The sequence below is a fragment of the Cervus elaphus genome, chromosome 5 (assembly GCF_910594005.1).
Source record: "Cervus elaphus chromosome 5, mCerEla1.1, whole genome shotgun sequence".
Taxonomy (NCBI): domain Eukaryota; kingdom Metazoa; phylum Chordata; class Mammalia; order Artiodactyla; family Cervidae; genus Cervus; species Cervus elaphus.
In genome coordinates this window covers 120377669-120397569 of record NC_057819.1, presented here as the reverse complement: position 1 = coordinate 120397569, position 19901 = coordinate 120377669, and the positions used below count along the sequence as shown (strand labels likewise).

At 53.4% G+C, this 19901-nt stretch overlaps 1 protein-coding gene across 2 annotated transcripts in view; it reads left to right on the top strand.

Annotated features, from left to right (window-relative positions):
- The window catches only part of ERN1 (endoplasmic reticulum to nucleus signaling 1), an 81453-nt gene that overhangs the window by 55407 nt on the left and 6145 nt on the right, over positions 1 to 19901 (top strand). For both annotated transcript variants that reach the window (XM_043905030.1, XM_043905031.1), the window contains exons 9-20: positions 888 to 966; positions 2192 to 2357; positions 5137 to 5255; positions 7864 to 8055; positions 9737 to 10004; positions 10788 to 10878; positions 11145 to 11334; positions 12307 to 12406; positions 12630 to 12829; positions 16471 to 16618; positions 18142 to 18269; positions 19701 to 19824. In XM_043905030.1, coding sequence (XP_043760965.1) covers positions 888 to 966; positions 2192 to 2357; positions 5137 to 5255; positions 7864 to 8055; positions 9737 to 10004; positions 10788 to 10878; positions 11145 to 11334; positions 12307 to 12406; positions 12630 to 12829; positions 16471 to 16618; positions 18142 to 18269; positions 19701 to 19824 — 1805 coding nt within the window. The remainder of the gene's footprint in view (positions 1 to 887; positions 967 to 2191; positions 2358 to 5136; positions 5256 to 7863; positions 8056 to 9736; positions 10005 to 10787; positions 10879 to 11144; positions 11335 to 12306; positions 12407 to 12629; positions 12830 to 16470; positions 16619 to 18141; positions 18270 to 19700; positions 19825 to 19901) is intronic.

The window sequence follows — 19901 nt, the reverse complement described above, 5'->3', positions numbered from 1 at the left end:
GTCAGAGTATGTGTGTATCTAAGACTCAGGCCCGTGCTCTCCAGCCCCACCTGTGAATAGCCTGTCAGGCTAACTCAGCTTAGCCTTGCTGAACCTCAGTTTCCCTTTTTGCCGAGCTGTGGAGAAGATCAAGTGAGCCTGTAATGTTCTCTGAGTTCATAGCACTGTTCAAATAAGGTGTTTACTGAGAGAGGTGTAGAGAGTTTAGTGGGTGACCCACCCCCCAGCCTGGCTGTTGAGAGTAACCCTGGTTAGCAGGGTCTGGACATGCAGCCTCGTGTTCTCACACTCATGACGACCACGGACAAAGCCAGGTCCCCTCCCCTCAGTGCCCCCGACAGGGACAGACCACCCACCAGAAGTCTCACCCAGTTGGAATTTCCTGTGCACCCCCTTTGCTTCAGGCATTCAGATAAGACTTTTCTCCAGGCTTCTGTAGAACCTCTAGAATCTTTAGGCGTCCACAAGCCATCGTGGTGGGGATTCTGGTGGCAGGTCAGTCATCAACTGCTGGCCGGGCCGTCTTAGAGGCTGTGGGGTGGCTGCACGCACTCCAGCCTCAGTCTTCCCCGGGTGATCACTGCTCAGGGTCCCTTCTGAGGGCGGACCCACGGGGCAGACCCGCCACCTGCAAATGAGGAAACCCGGGCTGCCGGCAGGTGGCCCGTCAAAGGCGTCAGTGACATCAGGGCTGGTGGTCCTGCTCTCCTCACGCCCAGGGCAGTCCCCTTGCCTCTCACCCTCTCCACGCACGCTCAGAGCTCGGGGGTTCATGTGCTTCTTCCTGGGGCGGTAGTCAGGGCTGTGACTCTCTCCAGAAAGCCCTCTTTTGTGGGTCCAGAGCTTAAATGACAGTGGAATGCATGTATCTGTTTGTTTCCTCCTAGGCCCACCCTGTATGTGGGGAAATACTCCACCAGCCTCTACGCTTCCCCCTCGATGGTACACGAGGGCGTCGCCGTTGTGGTAAGTCCACTCTGGGGACTCGGGGGTGGGGCTCACGGAGGCAACCTTGAAGCACTCCTGTTCCATTTCAGCAAAGAACAACTGAGTTATGTACAAACATCCTGTTAAGGACACAAGACACACATCCTAAATCCTCAGAGATAATTTGTGCACGTACCATGTTCTACCTCATCAGCAGAGTCTTCTGACTAAGGCAGCCTCCTGGGCCTGGGAAGCCCCGGATACTCCCCTTGGCTTTTGGATTCAAGTCTGGACTCCCCAGCTGGGGCTCAGGCCCTCCGCAGGCCAGCCCTGCGGTGCCCATCCACCCCACAGCCGGTGTCACTGTGGGGACTGCACTGTCCCTCCCCTCCCTGAGTTCCAAGAGTTTCCTGTCCATCTTTCTCGGCCCTTGTTCAGGCTGCGCCTCACACCTTGATTGTTCTCCTGTCTTCCATTTTCCTCCTCAAATCCTGAGCATCCTTTGGTGACTGGTCCAGCCTTCTCCAGCCTTGCCAGACCACCTCAAGTGCCCCGTCTCTGAGAGTCCGAGGCATCACCATCCGGGCTGCTGTTTTGGTCCTTATGGTGTTTGAGCTGTTTGGTTGGCATCTCCTGTCTTCCCAGTGAGTCTGTCAGCTGCTCGGGGCAGGGCCTGCCAGGGTCCAGCGGTGCCCGAGCCAGCACTGGGCTCGCAGCTGGAGCGTTCGCACCCCGGTCACTTGTACCATGTGTGAATTCCATCACTTATATCTGCTTGTCACTAGCCTCGTGGAATTCCACACACACCCTTCCTGTTTCCCTGTTCCTAGATTTAAAGAGACGTCCACATTTCAAAAGACACCCAAGGAACTTCCCTGGCGTCCCAGTGGTTAAGACTCCACACTTCCCCTGAAGGGGGCACAGGTTCAATCCCTGGCCCAGGAACTAAGATCCCACATGCCGCACAGTGTGGCATAAATAAGTAAATAAATAAAAAGACAGCCGAATTTTAAAAGACATCAGGGCAGCATTGTCATATCCTAGGGGAAGGGCTGCTCCTGCCCCGTCTTGGGGACTTTGAATCCCGCTCTGCCTTCCCAGAGTTGGTGATGGACAGGGAAGCCTGGCGTGCTGCAGTCCATGTGGTCACAAAAAGTCGGACACGACTGAGCGGCTGAACTGAACTGCCTTCCCAGCCAGCTCCACACAGGAATACTGCTGTCCTCCTGGCCGCCCCTAGCCTCACTCCGGTCTGTCTTCACAGCCCCGGGGCAGCACCCTTCCTTTGCTGGAAGGCCCCCAGACCGACGGTGTCACCATCGGGGACAAAGGGGAGTGTGTGATCACGCCCAGCACGGACCTGAAGTTCGACCCCGGGCTCAAAGGCAAGAGCAAGCTCAACTACCTGCGGAACTACTGGCTACTCATCGGTAAGTCAGCTCCCCGGGTCGCTGGTGACAACCTGCTGCCCCCTTGTGGCCAAGAGACGACATTACCAGTCACAGCGCTCAGCTCTGTGCTCGGTGCCTGTCCACGCTGGTCTTTCAGACCGCGGACTATTTCACCCCCAAGGAAAACAGAACAGGCTGGCTGTATTACCAAGTCAGTTCTCAGAAATCATTTGACTAACGTCCCAAAACGCCAGTACTAAATACTGCAAGCTCTGTGCGCTGATCTGACATGTGCTGGATGTCTGTGCCAGGCACTTTGGAATATTTCCTGATTTCCCACAAATGACCCCTTTGCAAGGTCGGCTCCCTTGTTATATCCAGTTAAGAGTTAAGGAAGCAGGCATCCTCTGTGGAAGAATTCACTTGGGAGTTGGTGTTGGGTGAGCAGGAGGGGTTGGAGAGGAAAGAGTTGAAGACCCAGGAGGGTGGAAGAGAGTCAGAGGTTGGAGTGAGGTCCAGGAGCCTCAGCAGGCAGAAGTCCCGGGGGTGTGGGATGGTCCCTTTTCCCTTCTCTTCGTTTCTGCTGCCATCCCTGATGGCCCCCAGGCTTAGAGGCTCCTGTGAGTCAATGTGACCGAGGAAGGCAGAGGTGACAGGAGCTGTTGGTGAGCATCCCAAGTAATTAGAGCAAGACGGAGTTTTCTTGGTCAGATTTGCCCTTCCTGTGCGGCGTCCACTCCCCGATTCTGCCGTCTCCTGCCCCAGACGGGGTGCAGTACAGGGGCTGATGAACTTTCTCCCCACCATTCTCTCCCAGTGCTCGTGCGGACTGGGGCCCGGGCAGGGAGAGGTCAGACCTGGGGCGCCGGGAAAGGGAGGTGGGGCCGCCTAGGAGCCTGCAGACCCGGGAGGCAGCCAGGCAGTGGCATCTGGATGGGGGGTTACTCTAATTACTTGGGAGGCTCGCCAGAGACACAGCTCCTGTCACCTCTGCCTTCATCGGTCACACTCACTGCCTTCGGGTGTCATATGTCCGTTTACGCACCAAGAGGGGGCGTAACTGGGCATCACAGAGAGGAAGCTAGATGTCCTGGAGCCCCCATGCGTCCCCTTACCATCACCCAGGCCTTGTTGTTCTTTGTTCATCCTGACTCCTTGTTCCATTCTTCTTCTGGTTATTACTTTTACCAAATAATGGGTAGAGGAGATAACAAAATAATTCTACCCTTTTTTCTGAATGGATGTAGTTTGGAAAGCAGGTTGTGAATGGGCCCAAAGTGGAGGATAAAAAGAACTGATGGGTAGAGGCCATTAAAATCACAGGGCCACTTGGTTTTATAAAGCAGTTATAGGTTGCATTGACTGTCTACCAGTGGTTAAGAATGAAAAATTATTGGAAACTGGGCTTCCCTGTGGGTCCAATGGTTAAGAATCCGCCTGCTAATGCAGGGGACATGAGTTCTATCCCTGCCCCAGAAAGATCCCACGTACCTTGGGGCCACTAAACCTGTCTGCCACAACTGCTGGAGCCCATGCGCTTAGAACCTGTGCTCTGCCACAAAAGAACCCATCACAGAGAGAAGCCCATGCACTGCCCCTACTCCCCACAACTGGAGAAAGCCCACGTGTGGCAACAGAGACCCAGCCCAGCCAAAGATAAAATTAAAAAAAAAAAAAGTTACTGGAAACTGAGGAAATATATATGCGAGACCGTGAAAGATCCAGTAAAAAGTCTTCATGGCTCTGTTGGAAAATCAGAAGACCAGGTCCTGTTTGCACAGAAATGTTTCAGGATCTCACAGTCACGTTTGTAGCCCAGTGGGTTCAGAGTGCCCTCCGTGAATGCTGCTAAAGGCTCCGCTAGGGGAAGGCCTGTTTATAAGGACTGTGGGTGGAAGAGGGAATTCGGGCTCATCACAGAGTGTTGGGTGGTACCCGGCCAAGGGACAGGACTTGGAACCCTGAGAGCAGCGGGCAGAGTGCCACAGTGCAGGGTGGCATATGGAGGGGCAACCTTACTCCTCTTAGCTTGAGGGTCTCCTGTTGGCGAGCCTCAGAGGTACCTGGAGACACTCCCAGGTCAGATCCCGGGGCCCCACTGGCAGGTGTGAGTCAGAGGTCTGAGGCAGGCAACCAGTTCAGGAAATCCTGCCATCTCAGTGTTCCTTGAAAGATGAGGGGAACTTGATGGTGGCTCATAACAAACCTAGGCTTCCCTTAATGAGCAGTGTTGACGGTGTAGATAGAGAACTGACCTAGAGAGAGAGTTCAAGGGGATTTCTCCAGATGAGAAGTATACATAGTTCAGACTAGCTCTTGGGGGTTTCCCTGGGGGCTCAGATGGCAAAGAATCCACCTGCAATGCAGCAGACCTGAGTTCAATCCTTGGGTCAGAAAGATCCCCTGGAGAAGGGAATGGCAATCCACTCCAGTATTCTTGCCTGGAGAATCCCATGGACAGAGGAGCCTGGCGGGCTACAGTCCATGGGATTGTAAAGAGTTGGACACGACTGAGCACACACACACAGACACACACGCACACACACACACGTGCGTGCACGCGCGCCTTGCTCTGAATGTGTCCTGGACATCCCAGTCCTTCTCATGACAGGGCCACATCTTTGCTCCTTATTGTGAGATTCAGAATACTGCATGCATGGCCTTCGAAGGTAAGAGCTCTGTCTTGGTGGAGTTCCTCCGGTCCCCAGCTCTCATCGCGGGCGCCTCTCTGGGTGGCGACTGATGTCTCAGTTGAGCGTCGAGTGCGGCCACCGTGTGGGGAAACCGTTCTCATTAGAGGCCATGCTTCCTCTGGCAGGACACCACGAAACCCCACTGTCCGCGTCCACCAAAATGCTGGAGCGCTTCCCCAACAACCTGCCCAAACACCGGGAGAACGTGATTCCCGCCGACTCGGAGAAGAAGAGCTTTGAGGAGGTGAGTGGGGACATGGACGGTCAGGCACCGGCGCCCGAGTCAGGAGCTGGGGGATAAGGCGTCTATCCTGCCTTTAGGCCCCGCAGTCCACTCAGGAGGGGAAGGGGTGCAGGGGAATCCACGGCAGACAAAGTGCGGAGGGCCGACGGCCGGGAGAGGGCCTGTGGGAGAGGCGGTAGGCGTGCTGGAGGGAAGCAGGCAGAGGTGAAGGCCCGGAGCGGGGTTAGCCCTGCGCGTCCAGCTCCGGGGCTGAGGAGACAGCCTGACGGGATTGTAGGATGCCCGGCAGGGAGCCGTGGGAGACATGGTCAGGTGACCACGCAGGAGCCGTGTTCCAGGCGGGGCAGTGAGGGGAGAGCTGGCAGAGAGAGCAGGTGGGAGGCTGAGGAGTTCTCAAGCCAGGCATGGCCTGCTCTGGCCGCTCGGTCTGGCAGGGACCCAGGGCGCCTGCTTAGTGGGTGTGGGGCACTCGGGAACCCGCCCGACTCGGCCCAGGTCGCCCTCCTGAGCCCCGGGATATGAAGCCTTCTCTCAGGCTCTCAGCCGGAAGCAGACAACCACCCAAACTAGGATTCGAGGGGGGTTTCCTTCACACCATGGGCAGTGCTGGGGTTCTCAGAGCATACTTGAGCCTGAAGCCAGTGAGGAGGGAGTGGAGCCTGGAGCTCCAGCGAAGACACCCCAAGACCCACAGAACTCCAGCCTGTCCCATCTGCTGGTGGGAGCCAGGGGGCGGGGAGACCATCGCTCCGCCCACGTGCGCAGCCTCTGGGGCGCAGAGTAGGTGTGGAGGCTGCAGGAGGGTGGGGGCTGGGGGTCGGGGCCCAGAGGTGGGGGCTGGGGCTGGGGGCCCAGAGGTATGGGCTAGGGGTCAGAGCCCAGAGGTGGGGGCTGGGGGTCGGGGCCCAGAGGTGGGGGCTGGGGGTCCAGAGGTATGGGCTAGGGGTCAGAGCCCAGAGGTGGGTGCTGGGGCTGGGGGTCCAGAGGTGGGGGCTGGGGGTCGGAGCCCAGAGGTGGGAGCTGGGGCTGGGGGTCCAGAGGTGGGGGCTGGGGGTCGGGGCCCAGAGGTGGGGACTGGGGCTGGGGGTCCAGAGGCTGTTCGGGCTTGGCGGATACTGCAGCCCTGCCGGTGAGGGTCCTGTGACTCAGAAGGGCCTGTGGGCAGGGCCAGAGAAAGAGGGGAGTAACTGGCTGATGTGGGGGGGGGGGGGCTGTGATCATATCAAATTCACATTAGAGATTTAGGTTTTAATTCAGAGAGAAACGGAAAGAAAATCACATGGACGTTTAAGATTCAGGGAAATGCTGAGTTGTCCCTCGTCTTCGGAGGCAGCCAGATTGGAGAGGGATCAGGGCCCTAAAATCTGCATCTGATTTTGATCTGAGTAAAGCCCAGCATATTTGTTATTAAACCCTAGAAAGCAAAAGTTTAAAAAGAAAATTAAACAATACCCTTGATCTAACACCCAGAGATGGTCGTCATCGAGATTTTCCTATATAATCGTTCCATCTTGAGCAAAGAGTCCTTTGAAAGTCCGTTATAATACTCTGACGTGCATTTGTCTGGTATTAAGACTAACTTTTAAAAACAAACACACTTAAGCAGATATAACCGAATGAGCGGTGTTGTCTCTGGTCACATGGTCAGCACACATTCCTCAGCTGCCACCAGCCAGGCACACCCCACAGACGGCAAGGGCCCGAGGGGGGGGGGGGGCGCAAGCACGTGGGGGGTGCCAAGGAGGCTGTGTGTCCATCTCATCCAGCAAATAATTGTAGCACGCCTGGACGAGTAGATGTCCCAGAACAAACCAATGCATTTTTCTAGAAGTCCTACAGTTTCTGAAGAGTTTGGGCAAAAGCTCCACTTTATCTGAGTTAATTTGCGGCTTAACAAAGGACCCTAATGCTTTTTAAAAACTTTGAAATATAGTGGACTGTTTGAATAAGTGTTTTTGTGTTTGGAGTCACACTGAAAGTTTACAAGCAATGTTGGAAAGCTGCTTTATTACTTCCTAGATTGTGTGATTGTGTGTTTTCCTTTTTAATGTGAAATGCTGTTACCAAGTGGACCACCAGCTTTCCACCAGACTTGTTACTGAAGATTTCAGAGTTTCCCCAAACAGCAACTCTACCGTCCAAGGGGGGTTTTGCCTTTAATAAGGATTTTCGAAAGAATATTGCACATGAAGGCACTTTCTAAAGTATTTCTCTAAAAACCGTTTTTTTGAGTAATGATTCCATCACTGCAATAGCGCATGGCCTCTCAAGGCAGTTGCTTTGAAAAGGGCAACAGTTATTTGGCTTTGTGGTCTTGGGTGGGCTTTAAAAACAATCCAACATATTTCACAGCCTAGTCATTGCTCATAAATAATCATGGCTTCTCCTATTTTTTTTAACTTTTTTTTTTTATTGGGGTATAGCCTATTAAGAATGTTGTGATAGTTTCAGGTGGACAGCAAAGGGACTCAGCCATACACATACATGTATCCATTCTCCCCCAAACCCCACTCCCGTCTGAGCTGAGTCGTGGCTTCTCCTGATTGTTTGGCTCTTTTATATCTGGCTGGAAATTGAGCAGTGATGTTGCCACTCTCTCCCACACAAGGTCATCAACCTGGTTGACCAGACTTCAGAAAACGCACCTACCACGGTTTCTCCAGACATGGAAGAGAAGTTTGATCACGCCCCTGCCAAGCCCGAGGCCCCCGTGGACTCCATGCTCAAGGACATGGCCACCATCATCTTAAGCACCTTCCTGCTCATCGGCTGGGTGGCCTTCATCATCACCTACCCCCTGGTAAGGGTCTGCTTCTCCACCCACCCCACCCCCGCCCACCTGTTTCTGAACCTTTGCCTGTCAGTGAGTTCCAGACAAAGGCAACAAACAAGCAAATACTTTTTTTCCCCCCACTTTAGAGTCAATATTGGCTTACCTTCAAAACCATTGTAATCAAAGAGATGCTCACTTCTCAGGAAATTACAGTTTTGTACTTACAGCTTACAGTTTGACTGTAAAAATTGATTTGGAAACCTTGCTTGCAGATCATTTTAAATACTTAACTGTATTTTCTTTTTTAAGACTACACATGGGAATTCCCTGGCAGTCCAGTGGTTAAGACTCTGCCTTCTTGCTGCCCAGAGCCTGGGTTCCATCCCTGGTCAGGGAACCAAGATCCCACAAGCCAAGGGACATAGTCTGTCCGTGGGATTTCCCAGACAAGAATATTGGAGAGGGTTGCCATTTCCTTTTCCAGGGGATCTTCCCAGCCCAGAGATCAAATGTGTATTTCTTGGGTCTCCTGCATTGGCAGGCAGATTATTTACCATTAGCGCCACCAGGGAAGCCCTATTTATCCCCTACCCACAAAGAAAGAAACTAGACTCTGGGAAGTTCAGTAACTCTCCCAAGATAACCCAGCTACTAGATGGAATTTCCAGAATTTCAACCCAAGTTGAAAAAGAGAGAGCGAGCTCTCCAGAAAACTCCCAGGAAAGTGTTGGCTACACACCCATCCTTGTAGTCACCCTCCCACGCGTGGGGACAATTAATAATCACAGTCACTGCTACTTCAAACTAGGATGGAATGTGTTGTTCAGACTAAATGAGAGGCGTGTGGGCATGGGGAAGGCAGCGGGATGAACTGGGAGCCCGACCTCGGCCAGGCTCCCCACATCTCAGCCCCAGCGTCCTCGCCTGTGCACTGATCTTCACTGCTGATCTTTGCACAAACCTCCGCCACCTGCATGGCCACGGTAGAGCTCTCAGACACCTGGTACCCATTCTTCCTGTTTGGTTTCACTCTTGTACCAATCCTCAGGCTTTCATGATTTTAATTTTTTTGGCCACACTCCCAGGTGGCACTAGTGGTAAAAAAAAACCCCAAAAAACCACCTTCCCATGCAGGAGACGGAAGAGACACAGGTTCGATCCCTGGGTTGGGAAGATCCCCTGGAGGAGGGCACAGCAACCCACTCCAGTATTCTTGCCTAGAGAATCCCATGGACAGCGGGCTACAGTCCATGGGGTCGCAAAGAGTCCAACACAACTGAAGCAGCTTAGCACGCACCCTAACCAGGGTTTGAACCCACACCCTGGGCAGTGAAAGCCCAGAGTCCTAATCTCTGGACCACCAGGGAATTACCCCAGACTTTCATAAAAGCCCCAGAACCGTAGAATTGAATGGAACTCCCACCGCCCGGCCGAGTCCTCCACCTCTATCAGAATCCCTCCTTGGCTGCCACTGCCGGCCCCTCCAGTTGGGGGAATGGGCTGTCCTAGGAAGTCTGACAGGCAGGAAGACCTCCATCCAGCCCTTGACCCGATTCTGCCCCCCGCTGCCTTCTTACCGGTCGCGTCCCGCCCCAGGGGTCACGTCCAGTGTCCCCCACTCCTCTGCCATAGGCAGCCCGTCCTCCCGCGCCCGCCCGTCCGCCGGGGGAGCGGCTGCACTGGCCCGGGCATGTGCTTCTCCTCCCAGAGCATCCACCAGCAGCGGCAGCTCCAGCACCAGCAGTTCCAGAAGGAACTGGAGAAGATCCAGCTCCTGCAGCAGCAGCAGCTGCCCTTCCACCCACCCGGGGACGCGGCACAGGACGCCGAGCTCCAGGACTCGTCCGGCCAGTACTCGGAGAGCTCGGCCACCAGCAGCCCCAACACGTCCCCCCGAGCCTCCAACCACTCGGTCCACTCCACCGGCTCCACCTCCAAGGCTGTCACCAGCCCCTTCCCGGAGCAGGACGATGAGGGTAAAGGGAGCTGCCGTTTGCTCTTTCGTGGAAACACAGCCTGAGGACCTCAGAGCCCCCAGAGCCTCCGGGGGGTCTCCAAGGGTTTATGAAGTTCCCAAGGGTCTGCTGAGGTCTCACCCCTCCCACCCTCCCTCCCACTCGGGGGCTGGGCTTCTGCCCCATCGCTCAGCCTCTCCCCCTCAGAGGGCTTCTTTCCTGGGGGCCACCGTGGCACCCCTCCCTCCATCTCACTCTGCTGGGGCTTGGAATCGCTGCCGACTGAGCCACCCTGGCGTCTGGGTCCAGAGCATCCCCCGGGGTGGCCAGGGACCACACATACATGTGCAGCTGTGGAGCCGCTTCCCTCGGGGAGGTGGGCTCAGACTGACTGTCGGGGCTGATGTTCTGGGGGGATGGATGCAGGACCAGGGAAGGAGACCCCAGAGTCCTGGGTCTCAGGTTGCAGACTCTGCTACTGGTCTCTCCGCTTCACACACCCCCCGCCCCCGTCACGACCTGAGTGTTTCAGGGCCAGACCTTTAGGCCGACCTGTAGAGAAGCCCTGTCTTCAGGCTCCCGTCCTCACAGTAATTAATGTAAATCAGGAACAGAGGGTGGTAACCGAGGGAGGAGTCGGCCCTGGGCAAGTGTGGAAAGAGGACCCAGGGGCTCCTGCTCACCAGGGCCCCCGGGGCGTAAAACCTGAATTCTCCTCCCTCCATCTGACCTCAGGGAGCTCGCAGCCACTCTGGTTTCAAGGTTCTTTAGGTCACGTCTGTCCTTTTCCCTGTTTTGACCCAGATGAGGAGACCAGCATGGTGATGGTTGGGAAAATCTCCTTCTGTCCAAAGGACGTCCTGGGCCACGGAGCTGAGGGCACGATTGTGTACCGGTGAGTGGTCTGGAGAGCCACGGACCCCCACCGCCTCACGCAGGAGCTCCCATCGGCTCCCGGGGCGCAGGGGAGTCATTGCAGTGACCAGATGGAAGAGCTCCCCCAGGGAGGGTAGTGATGGCCATGGGGCCCTCCAGGTGGTGGGTCGGGACACCCTGGGCTGTGAGGCTGCAGAGGCAGCCGCTGCATCAGTGGAAGGAGCCCTGTGGGCCCAGGGCTCTCCGAGCGTTTCCTCAGCCTGCCTTCCTCTCCTCGTCCGGCAGGGGCATGTTTGACAACCGCGACGTGGCGGTCAAGAGGATCCTCCCCGAGTGTTTCAGTTTTGCGGACCGTGAGGTCCAGCTGCTGAGAGAGTCGGACGAGCACCCGAACGTGATCCGCTACTTCTGCACCGAGAGGGACCGGCAGTTCCAGTACATCGCCATCGAGCTGTGCGCGGCCACGCTGCAGGAGGTGGGTGCCCCGGTCCCTCTCCCCGCAGCCCTGGCGCCGTTTTAGGAACTGCCTGCTAGGTTTTTTTTTTTTCCATTTAGTTTTATTAGCTTGATTAAGGTTACATTACAATATATTCATTTTAAATGTACCGTTTGCTGCATGTCGACAAGGGTATGTACGCATTTAGCCATGAGCAGTGGAATATAGTGCACTTTCATCTCCCCAGCTTTTTTAGTTACTTGGCTGCACCAGTTCTTGGTTGCTATACGCATGGTCTTTAGTTGCGGCATGTGGGATCTAGTTCCAGGGATCCAACCCGGGCCCCCTGCACTGGGAGCTTGGAGTCGTAGCCACTGGACCCCCAGGGAAGTCCTCACCCAAACTTTGATTGTGTGGTCCCCTCGGCTGCCTGGGAAAGCCTTTGTTTGCAGGTGGCATCTCTGTCCTTCTTGGCTTCCAGGAAACGTGGTTGGTCCTTCCTCTCATCGCTAGTCAGGGCTGGTGTGGGCTAGGAGGATGCTGGTTGATGACTGGAGTCATTAAGATCATCCATCGAATCACTTTTGCTCAGTTTCAAGGCTGTAAAACTGTTTGAGTATCATTTGGCTTCATCGTAGAGTTTACTGTAGGAGGCAATGAACTTGGGTTTCTTACCCTCTCATCATCTCATTATAAACTAGTAAACTGGAACCTTGTTTGCTTATTGAAGTTAGCCTATAACTTCAGGAGAAAGTCTGCTGGAAAATATGGAAGTAGACAGAAAACATTGTCAGTAAAAATTCTCATTTCTTAAAATACGATAAAACAAGCTGACCCAGTACCAGATGTTAATTAAAGCAAAAGCCCTCAGGCAGAGTTTTTCTAAATAAAACTGAATCACTTTTAAAAAGAGAGAGTGAAAAAAAAAAAAAAGAGAGAGTGAGAGAAGTGTGCTGAGGAGCTGAGTCCCAGGGGCGCCGTGCGGTGACCCCACCTTTGTGTGTCTTGCAGTACGTGGAGCAGAAGGACTTCGCCCACCTCGGCCTGGAGCCCATCACCCTGCTGCAGCAGACCACCTCGGGCCTGGCCCACCTGCACTCCCTCAACATTGGTGAGAAGCCTCCCCTTACCGGGCAGGGAGATGACTTGCCCAGGTGGGCCTCGCCTCTGCTGAAGCTCTTTGCTGCATGGCCGGGGTCCCAGTTGTCTACGAACCTGAGGACTTTCACGTTTGAAGACCAGGAGCTTTAGAGGCAGCAGCGGGCCTCTCGGGAATCTGGGGAGGGCACGTCCCCATGGTGGAAGAAGTGGACTCACCTGGAGTGTTCTGTTAGTTCACAGAGACCTGAAGCCCCACAACATCCTCCTCTCCATGCCCAACGCACACGGCAGGATCAAGGCCATGATCTCCGACTTCGGCCTCTGCAAGAAGCTGGCCGTGGGCAGGCACAGCTTCAGCCGCCGCTCGGGCGTGCCGGGCACCGAAGGCTGGATCGCCCCGGAGATGCTGAGCGAAGACTGCAAGGAGAACCCCGTGAGTGATGGGCACGGCTCTGTGAAAACTGCGGAGCCAGCCTCTTGTACCTTTGGGAGTCAGAACCTCCCGTTGCCGATGGCTGCAGGCTCACTGCTGGAGAGGGATTTTTTTTAGCAAAGAGCTACTCTCCCAGCAGCACATGCTGCCACTTTAACATTGTCTCCTGTCCATGAATGAAAGAGGCAGGTGTGGGCAGTGGTCTGTTTTTCTTCCCCCCTAGTCTTCCACTTTCCCCCTATTTTGGGAAACTGGGAAATCAGGGCTAGCATAAGGTGAGCAGACTTCCAGTTTTCATTCTTTTTTAAATTTTTGGTTTTCCAACTTTCTGGTTTGAGAATAGAGAGAATTGAGAGCAGTGAGTGCCTCTGTACCTCTACCCCAAGTCAGCATCTGTCAATATTTTTCACTTTCTCTCTGTCCCTAAAACTACTTGCATATAAGCGGCAGGCCTCCTAGCCCTTTACCCTTTAATGCTTTAGCACTTGTCTCCCAAAGACAAGTACATTCTACCTCCTAACCACCTCACCATGATTACACCTCAACCATTAATACTGTTTCCACGATGCCTAATATTCAATCCATATTCCAGTTTCCCTAGTTGTTCCCCAGAGGTCTGTTACAGAGCTGGATTTTGTCAACCAGGACCCAACCAAGTGTGTTTGTTGCATGGCATTTGAACAGTTCCTCAACCAGGGGTCAAACCCAGGCCCCCTACATTGGGAGTGTGGAGTCTTAACCACGGGACCACCAGGGAAGTCCCTGATTCTCTCTCCTCTAATTGACACGGTTCTCCCACCTTTTCTGCCCCATGACAGTGGCTCTCTGCAGAGTCCCCATGCCTCTCTGTAGAACGCCCCACTCAGGATTCACTCACCCGTCTCCTCTTGGTGATGTTGAATTTGCCCGTCTGTTCCTTATATTTCCTGTGAACTAGAAGTAGGTCTAAAGGTTCAGTTGGATTCACATTAAGTGTTTTGGACAAGAACAACCACAGTCAGGTTGTACCGTTACTATTATTGTACTCCTACTGGTGATGCCGAGTTGGCCCACCTGGCACGGGTATTTAACAGTGGCATATCCCCTTTGCCAGGACCGTGTGGGGCAACACCCTGGCAGAATGTCAGTGTCCCAATACCAACAGTCACTCAGCTAGTGATTCAGCATCCGTTGGCATCCCTTGCCTGAATCAGTCCATTCAGTTGAAACTCTACATTTGTTAGCTGACATTTTTCTATGCCCTTTCTATTTTTTTTTAAGTCACTATGGACTCATGGATTTAAAAAAAAATAGTAATATAACCTGGTATAGTCTTATTTGTTTTTATTCCTATTCACCCTCCTTTTTTTTTTACAGCTTTATAATTTCTGCTTTAATAGCAATCAAGTTTTAAAAAATTGTGCAGTTCAATCTATCTATACTATTCCTTTGTACAAGGCAGATTTCAGGTAAGCATCTAAATGCTTAATGTAGAGGCTAATATTATCTAGCAGTCGTTGGTTCCTGAAAGTTGAGCTTCACCAGATGTTTCTTAAACTTCTGTGAAAATAGTTCCCATTCCTTTTGATACTCAAATTGTTCCAGATTTGCCCAACCAGAGCCTCTTTGAGCTGGGTTCTTCTTTCTTTTGCTAAGAGCCAAGTCGTGTCTGAGCACCTTGCTTTCTAGCTCAGCAAGACCCTGGAGGATTATCCGACACCTCCACAATCAGACTTGGATGGGATCAGCCATCCTAAAATAGATAAGATGCAGCAGAGCCGTCTTATCTAATTCACTGGGGACCAGCAGTTGGTCTATTAATCAAAAAAGTTACTATAGAGAATCATAAGAAAATACATACACACTGTAAACATTTAATTTTAAGTTTATGTAACAGCTCTCTAAGAAAAATCTTTGCTGTAAAACAAGGTCTTGTTTTGACTTTGGGCCCAACTGAATGGAGTTGCTGATTTCCTCTCTTGCATTCCTCTCTTGCATAAAGCACGCTCACAATGCCTTCTGTGGGTTCTGCACTGAGACTCAGACGTTTGAAGCACCCCCTGAGCGATTTGAGAGCGGAATCCTAGCCTCGAGCTATTTATGGCCCGTCTAGCTCACAGTTGAGTCTCCCACGTCTAATCCCACAGCAGTTTTTGTAGCAACTTTCTCGTATCAAGTCTTACCAAAGACTCAACTTACCTCAGACTTGGCGGCATGTGTGTTTTATCAGCTTACGGAGGATTTAAACTACAAGGACCAGTGGCAGAAATGAGTTTGGGAAAGAGCATAGCTGAGTCTAGAGGTGAGGCTCTTGGGTTGGGAGGCAGAGGGGCCAGCATGCGGGATAGGAGCGTCAGGGACGGGATGCTGGAGGGATGCTGGGGGGATGCTGGGGACACGGCAGCACAGGCTGCAGAAAACGGGGAGCGTCAGGGACGAGATGCTGGGGGGATGCTGGAGGGATGCTGGGGGGATGCTGGAGGGATGCTGGGGGGATGCTGGGGACACGGTAGCACAGGCTGTGGAAAACGGGGAGCGTTGGCCGTGCCCTGAGGAGGCAAGCAGTGGCCGTTAGGTGAGAACGTCAGCACTGGTGGACTTGTTCGTCCGGTACTGAATCTGTCACCCACCTCAGGAGTGCTCTGACAACAGAATAATTTATCGGACTTGGCAATAAGACCTGCGTCTTGCCCTGGTTTGTCACTCCCCAGCAGTGACCCTGGGCTTGTCATCGAACCTGTCTGTCTGTGTCGTCATCTGGGGGTGGTGACGTTTCCTCCGCTCACCTCACGAGGCTCTTGTGAAGGGTGTGTTTTCTCCGGTGAGGAAGGTGACCAGCTCCTGACTTTCTCTCACCAGAGCCTTACGTCGTCTGGTGGAAAATCCGAGTGGTGGGGCCTGGCGTGAGGGACCCATGCCGTGCCTGGGTTACACCCCAGCGTTACACCCCACGTAGATGGAGCTAGAAGTCACACACGCTGGTTTCATCTCTAGAGACGGAATGGTTTCATGGGATAAGTGAGAAATGTTAATAGATAACATCAAAGTGAACGCAGTGGAAACTTGTCAAATAATCACTTTCTGGAGCTGTTTTTGAATGAAAAGCTCTTTTTTTTTATTTTTTGGCCTAACCACACAGCACACAGGATCTTAGTTCCCTGACCAGGAATCGAACTCATGCCCTTAGCAGTGAAACGCAGAGTCCTAACCACTGGACTGCCAGGAAATTCCCACCAAAAGCTGTATTTCATTTATTAACAAAGGTTAAGACCTGTTGTATGTGCGAACCTGGGGTACCACAGGGATGCAAACTCAGCCCTGCCCTCAAGGAGTGATGAGCTGGTTGGGTAAAGAATGACTAGCAGCAAGGACGCATCTAATCTTCACAGCAGCCCCATGGGCTCATCCTTATTTTATGGTTGTGAATGCTGAGGTGCAGAGTGGCCAGGGGACTTCCGGGGGCCAGTGGCGGAGCCAGCGTCCCACACATTGGCTCCAGAGCCCAGTTCTTTGCGCCCAGCACTTCTCCAAGCAGCTGCACCCCATCCGCTGGTTCTCCCAAGGCACCTTCGGGGTGTTCTCCCAACAACCCCTCCTCTGCTGCTGGGTGGGAATAACTCCCCCACCCTCCAGGGCATCTGACGCCCCTCGTTTCTTTTCAGACCTACACGGTGGACATCTTCTCCGCGGGCTGCGTCTTCTACTATGTGATATCCGAGGGCAGCCACCCCTTCGGCAAGTCCCTGCAACGCCAGGCCAACATTCTGCTGGGTGCCTACAGCCTTGACTGCCTGCACCCTGAGAAGCATGGTGAGTGGGGGGCTGGGCGGGGGCAGGGCTCGACGGTGAGCAGGCGGCAGAGTGGGGGGCTCGGGAGCAGCCCCTGCGGGCGGGGGTGGTGCCAGTCTGAGCCCCCAGAGGGCCTTCTTTGCAGCTGCTCGCCCAGTGGGCCTCAGTGAACAAGGACTCGGTCCAGAGCTGGTGGAGGGCTGGTGGGGTGTCCTGAAGCCAAGTAGTTCCTGGGTTCCTGAGGTCACACAACGACCTTTGTGACCTGGGCAAGGCCCCTTTGGGGACCTCTGTTTTCCAGTTTGTGACTCCTGAGGGTTAAACAGTTTGAGATCCCTTCCTGTCCCGACGTTCGGGGAGACAGAAGGGCCATGCTCCGTAAACTGGTCTCTCGGGTGTGAGCTGGCGGTCAGGGGGTCACCCTGGTCTGGGGACAGATGGTCTGGGTCCTCACTCTCCAGGCAGGAGGACAAGCCTTTCTGCCTGACTGAAGGGCTTCCCACATTGTAATTGGCCTATGACACCTACTCCTGCCTTTTAAAAAGATTTAAACTATCTTATAGTTTTGTTCATGGATTAATTTTCCTTATTCCCTGGAGACAAAATAGATTAGCATAAAGGCTCATAGATCCATTACAGTGAGGAATGACTGCTATCAATACCTTTGTACACATTATTCTGATCATCTCTCTAGACACATATTCATATTTTTATAAAAAATGGAGTTAAATAGTACATAGTATTTTGCAGCATGCTCTTTTTTTTATTGTTGATTTATTTTTGGCTGCACTGGGTCTTCATTGTTGCACATGGGCTTTCTCTAGTTGTGGTGTACAGGCTTCTCATTGCGGTGTCTTCTCTTGTCTTGGAGCACAGATTCTAGGGCACAGTGATGCACAGATTTCGTTACCTTGTGGCATGTAGGATCTTAGTTCTCAAACCAGGGATCAAACCCATGTTCCCTGCATTGGCAGGCAGATTCTCAACCACTGGGCCACCAGGGAAAACACGCTCGTTTTTAACCTTCATCTTGACTCTCTACCCACGTCCATCCACGTTCAGCCAGTGTGTTATCCTCGTGGCCCACAGGCCAGTGTGTGGAGGCAGGACAGTGTCGCCCGAGACTCTGATAGAGAGTATTTAGGATCACTCCTTTTCATTAACTGCGTGATGAGGTCTCTCCTTTTTAGCCGAAGTCTCATGTTACTGGAATGGGTTTCCCTCAGTAGCTATCAGGGCTTCCCTGATAGCTCGGTTGGTAAAGAATCTGCCTGCAATGCAGGAGACCCCGGTTCGATTCCTGGGTTGGGAAGATCCCCTGGAGAAGGGAAAGGCTACCCACTCCAGTATTCTGGCCTGGAGAATCCCATGGACTGTATAGTCCATGGGGTTGCAAAGAGTTGGACACGACTGAGCGACTTTCACTTGTCAGTAGAACCTTGAGTCGCAGGGATGCAGACTGCTAAGGTTTTGGGTATTTATTTGCTTGCAGCTTGAGGCTGGTCATAAGGAAGGAGTTGTGTGTCTGTTTTCCTCCTCTGCAGAGGACGTCATTGCCCGGGAGTTAATAGAGAAGATGATCGCCATGGATCCCCAGAAGCGCCCGTCAGCGAAGCATGTGCTGAAACACCCTTTCTTCTGGAGCCTGGAAAAGCAGCTCCAGTTCTTCCAGGTGGAGATGTTTGTTTTCTTCATCAGAAATATTCGTTTAACCTTTCCCGTTTCTTTCCAGAAACTATAGCAAAGAACGAAGAATGAAACAAATGACCCATAATCCCACAGCCGAAAGAGAACCACAGTTGGCATCTCAGTATATTCCCTTCATACAGGCAGGCCTGGGAGATGCTGCAGGCTCGGCTCCAGACCCTGGTGATAAGCTACATGTCGCAGTAAAGCGAGTCACACATACTTTTTGGTTTCCCAGTGCACATAAGTGTTTATGTCTACACCACACTGTAGTCTAAGTATGCAGTAACATTATGTCTGAGGTCAGACATCTTCAGGGGACCTCTAGATTAGCCAGGTCACTTGGTTGATGATAAGATGTAACACAGGAATAAAGCTCAGGCAGAGGGACCTTCACCGCACCCCGGGTTGGGATGGAAGTTCTTGGTTATCTCCATCACATGTCTTGTGAACACACAGGTTTCCGTCCGTATCACGAGCTGTACCAGCTTTGAGGTTCAGCTCCAAGTGCCCCCATGTACTCAAGTGCATGCTCAGTTGCTTTGGTCATATCCGACTCTTTGCAACCCTGTGGACCGTAGCCCACCACGCTCCTCTCTCCATGGGGTTGTTTAGGCAAGAATGCTAGAGTGGGTTGCCATGCCCTGCTCCAGGGGATCTTCCTGACCCAGGGGTCAAACCCCTGTTTCCTGTGTCTCCTGCATTGCAGGTGAATTGTTTACCACTGAGCCACCGGGGAAGCCCCCCATGTGCCCAGGTTGACCATCAGTTCCCTCCAAGGCTTTCCTTTTGCCACTGCAAGTTAGCCAGCCAGCCGGTCTGATTTTATCTTCGTCAAAGATGAAGACTGTGCTCCCCACAAGGCTGCCCAGTGGACCTCTCTCACTGATGGGGTCTCCGAGTGGCCCATGGTCGGGTGCATCCCCTCAAACACAGAGCAGGATTTGGATCCACAGCTGGGGCCTTCGGACCCGATACTCTTGTCACTGGCTTTTCTCCTCAGAAAGAAGTCTTGGCTTCCTGTTTTTTCTAATTGTTTGATTGAAGAATGATAAACACCACCCCCCCCTTTAGTCATGGCTTTGTGTGTGTGGCCACACAGAAGTCACAGCGTGTCAATCCAAGTGAACCTTTTTCTTGCTTCATCACTGAATACAGATTGCACACGTGGCCCCGTGTGGCACGTAGTGTGGGTGAAACGCGGGCGAGGGGCTGCGGGCCTGTGGACTGGCGCGCGTCTGTGGTGGAGCCGGGAGGTCTCTCCCCAGCGAGCGGCAGACGGGGCTGCTCCCGGGAGCAGACAGGACCCTTGCTGCCCAGCTCAGGCAGGGGTGGCCGTCCTGTCACGCCGCGTGTCCGTCCTTGGCCCTCGGCGCCTCCATACTGACCGTCACCCGTCGCCCTGTCTCCCTCCCAGGACGTGAGTGACCGGATAGAGAAGGAGGCCCTGGACGGCCCGATAGTGAAGCAGCTGGAGCGCGGCGGGCGGGCCGTGGTGAAGATGGACTGGCGGGAAAACATCACCGTCCCCCTGCAGACAGGTGACCGCGAGGCGCCCGGGCGCCTGTGGGCGGAAGCGGTTCTTGTGAACACTTTTGAGACGCAGGTGTGGAAGTGA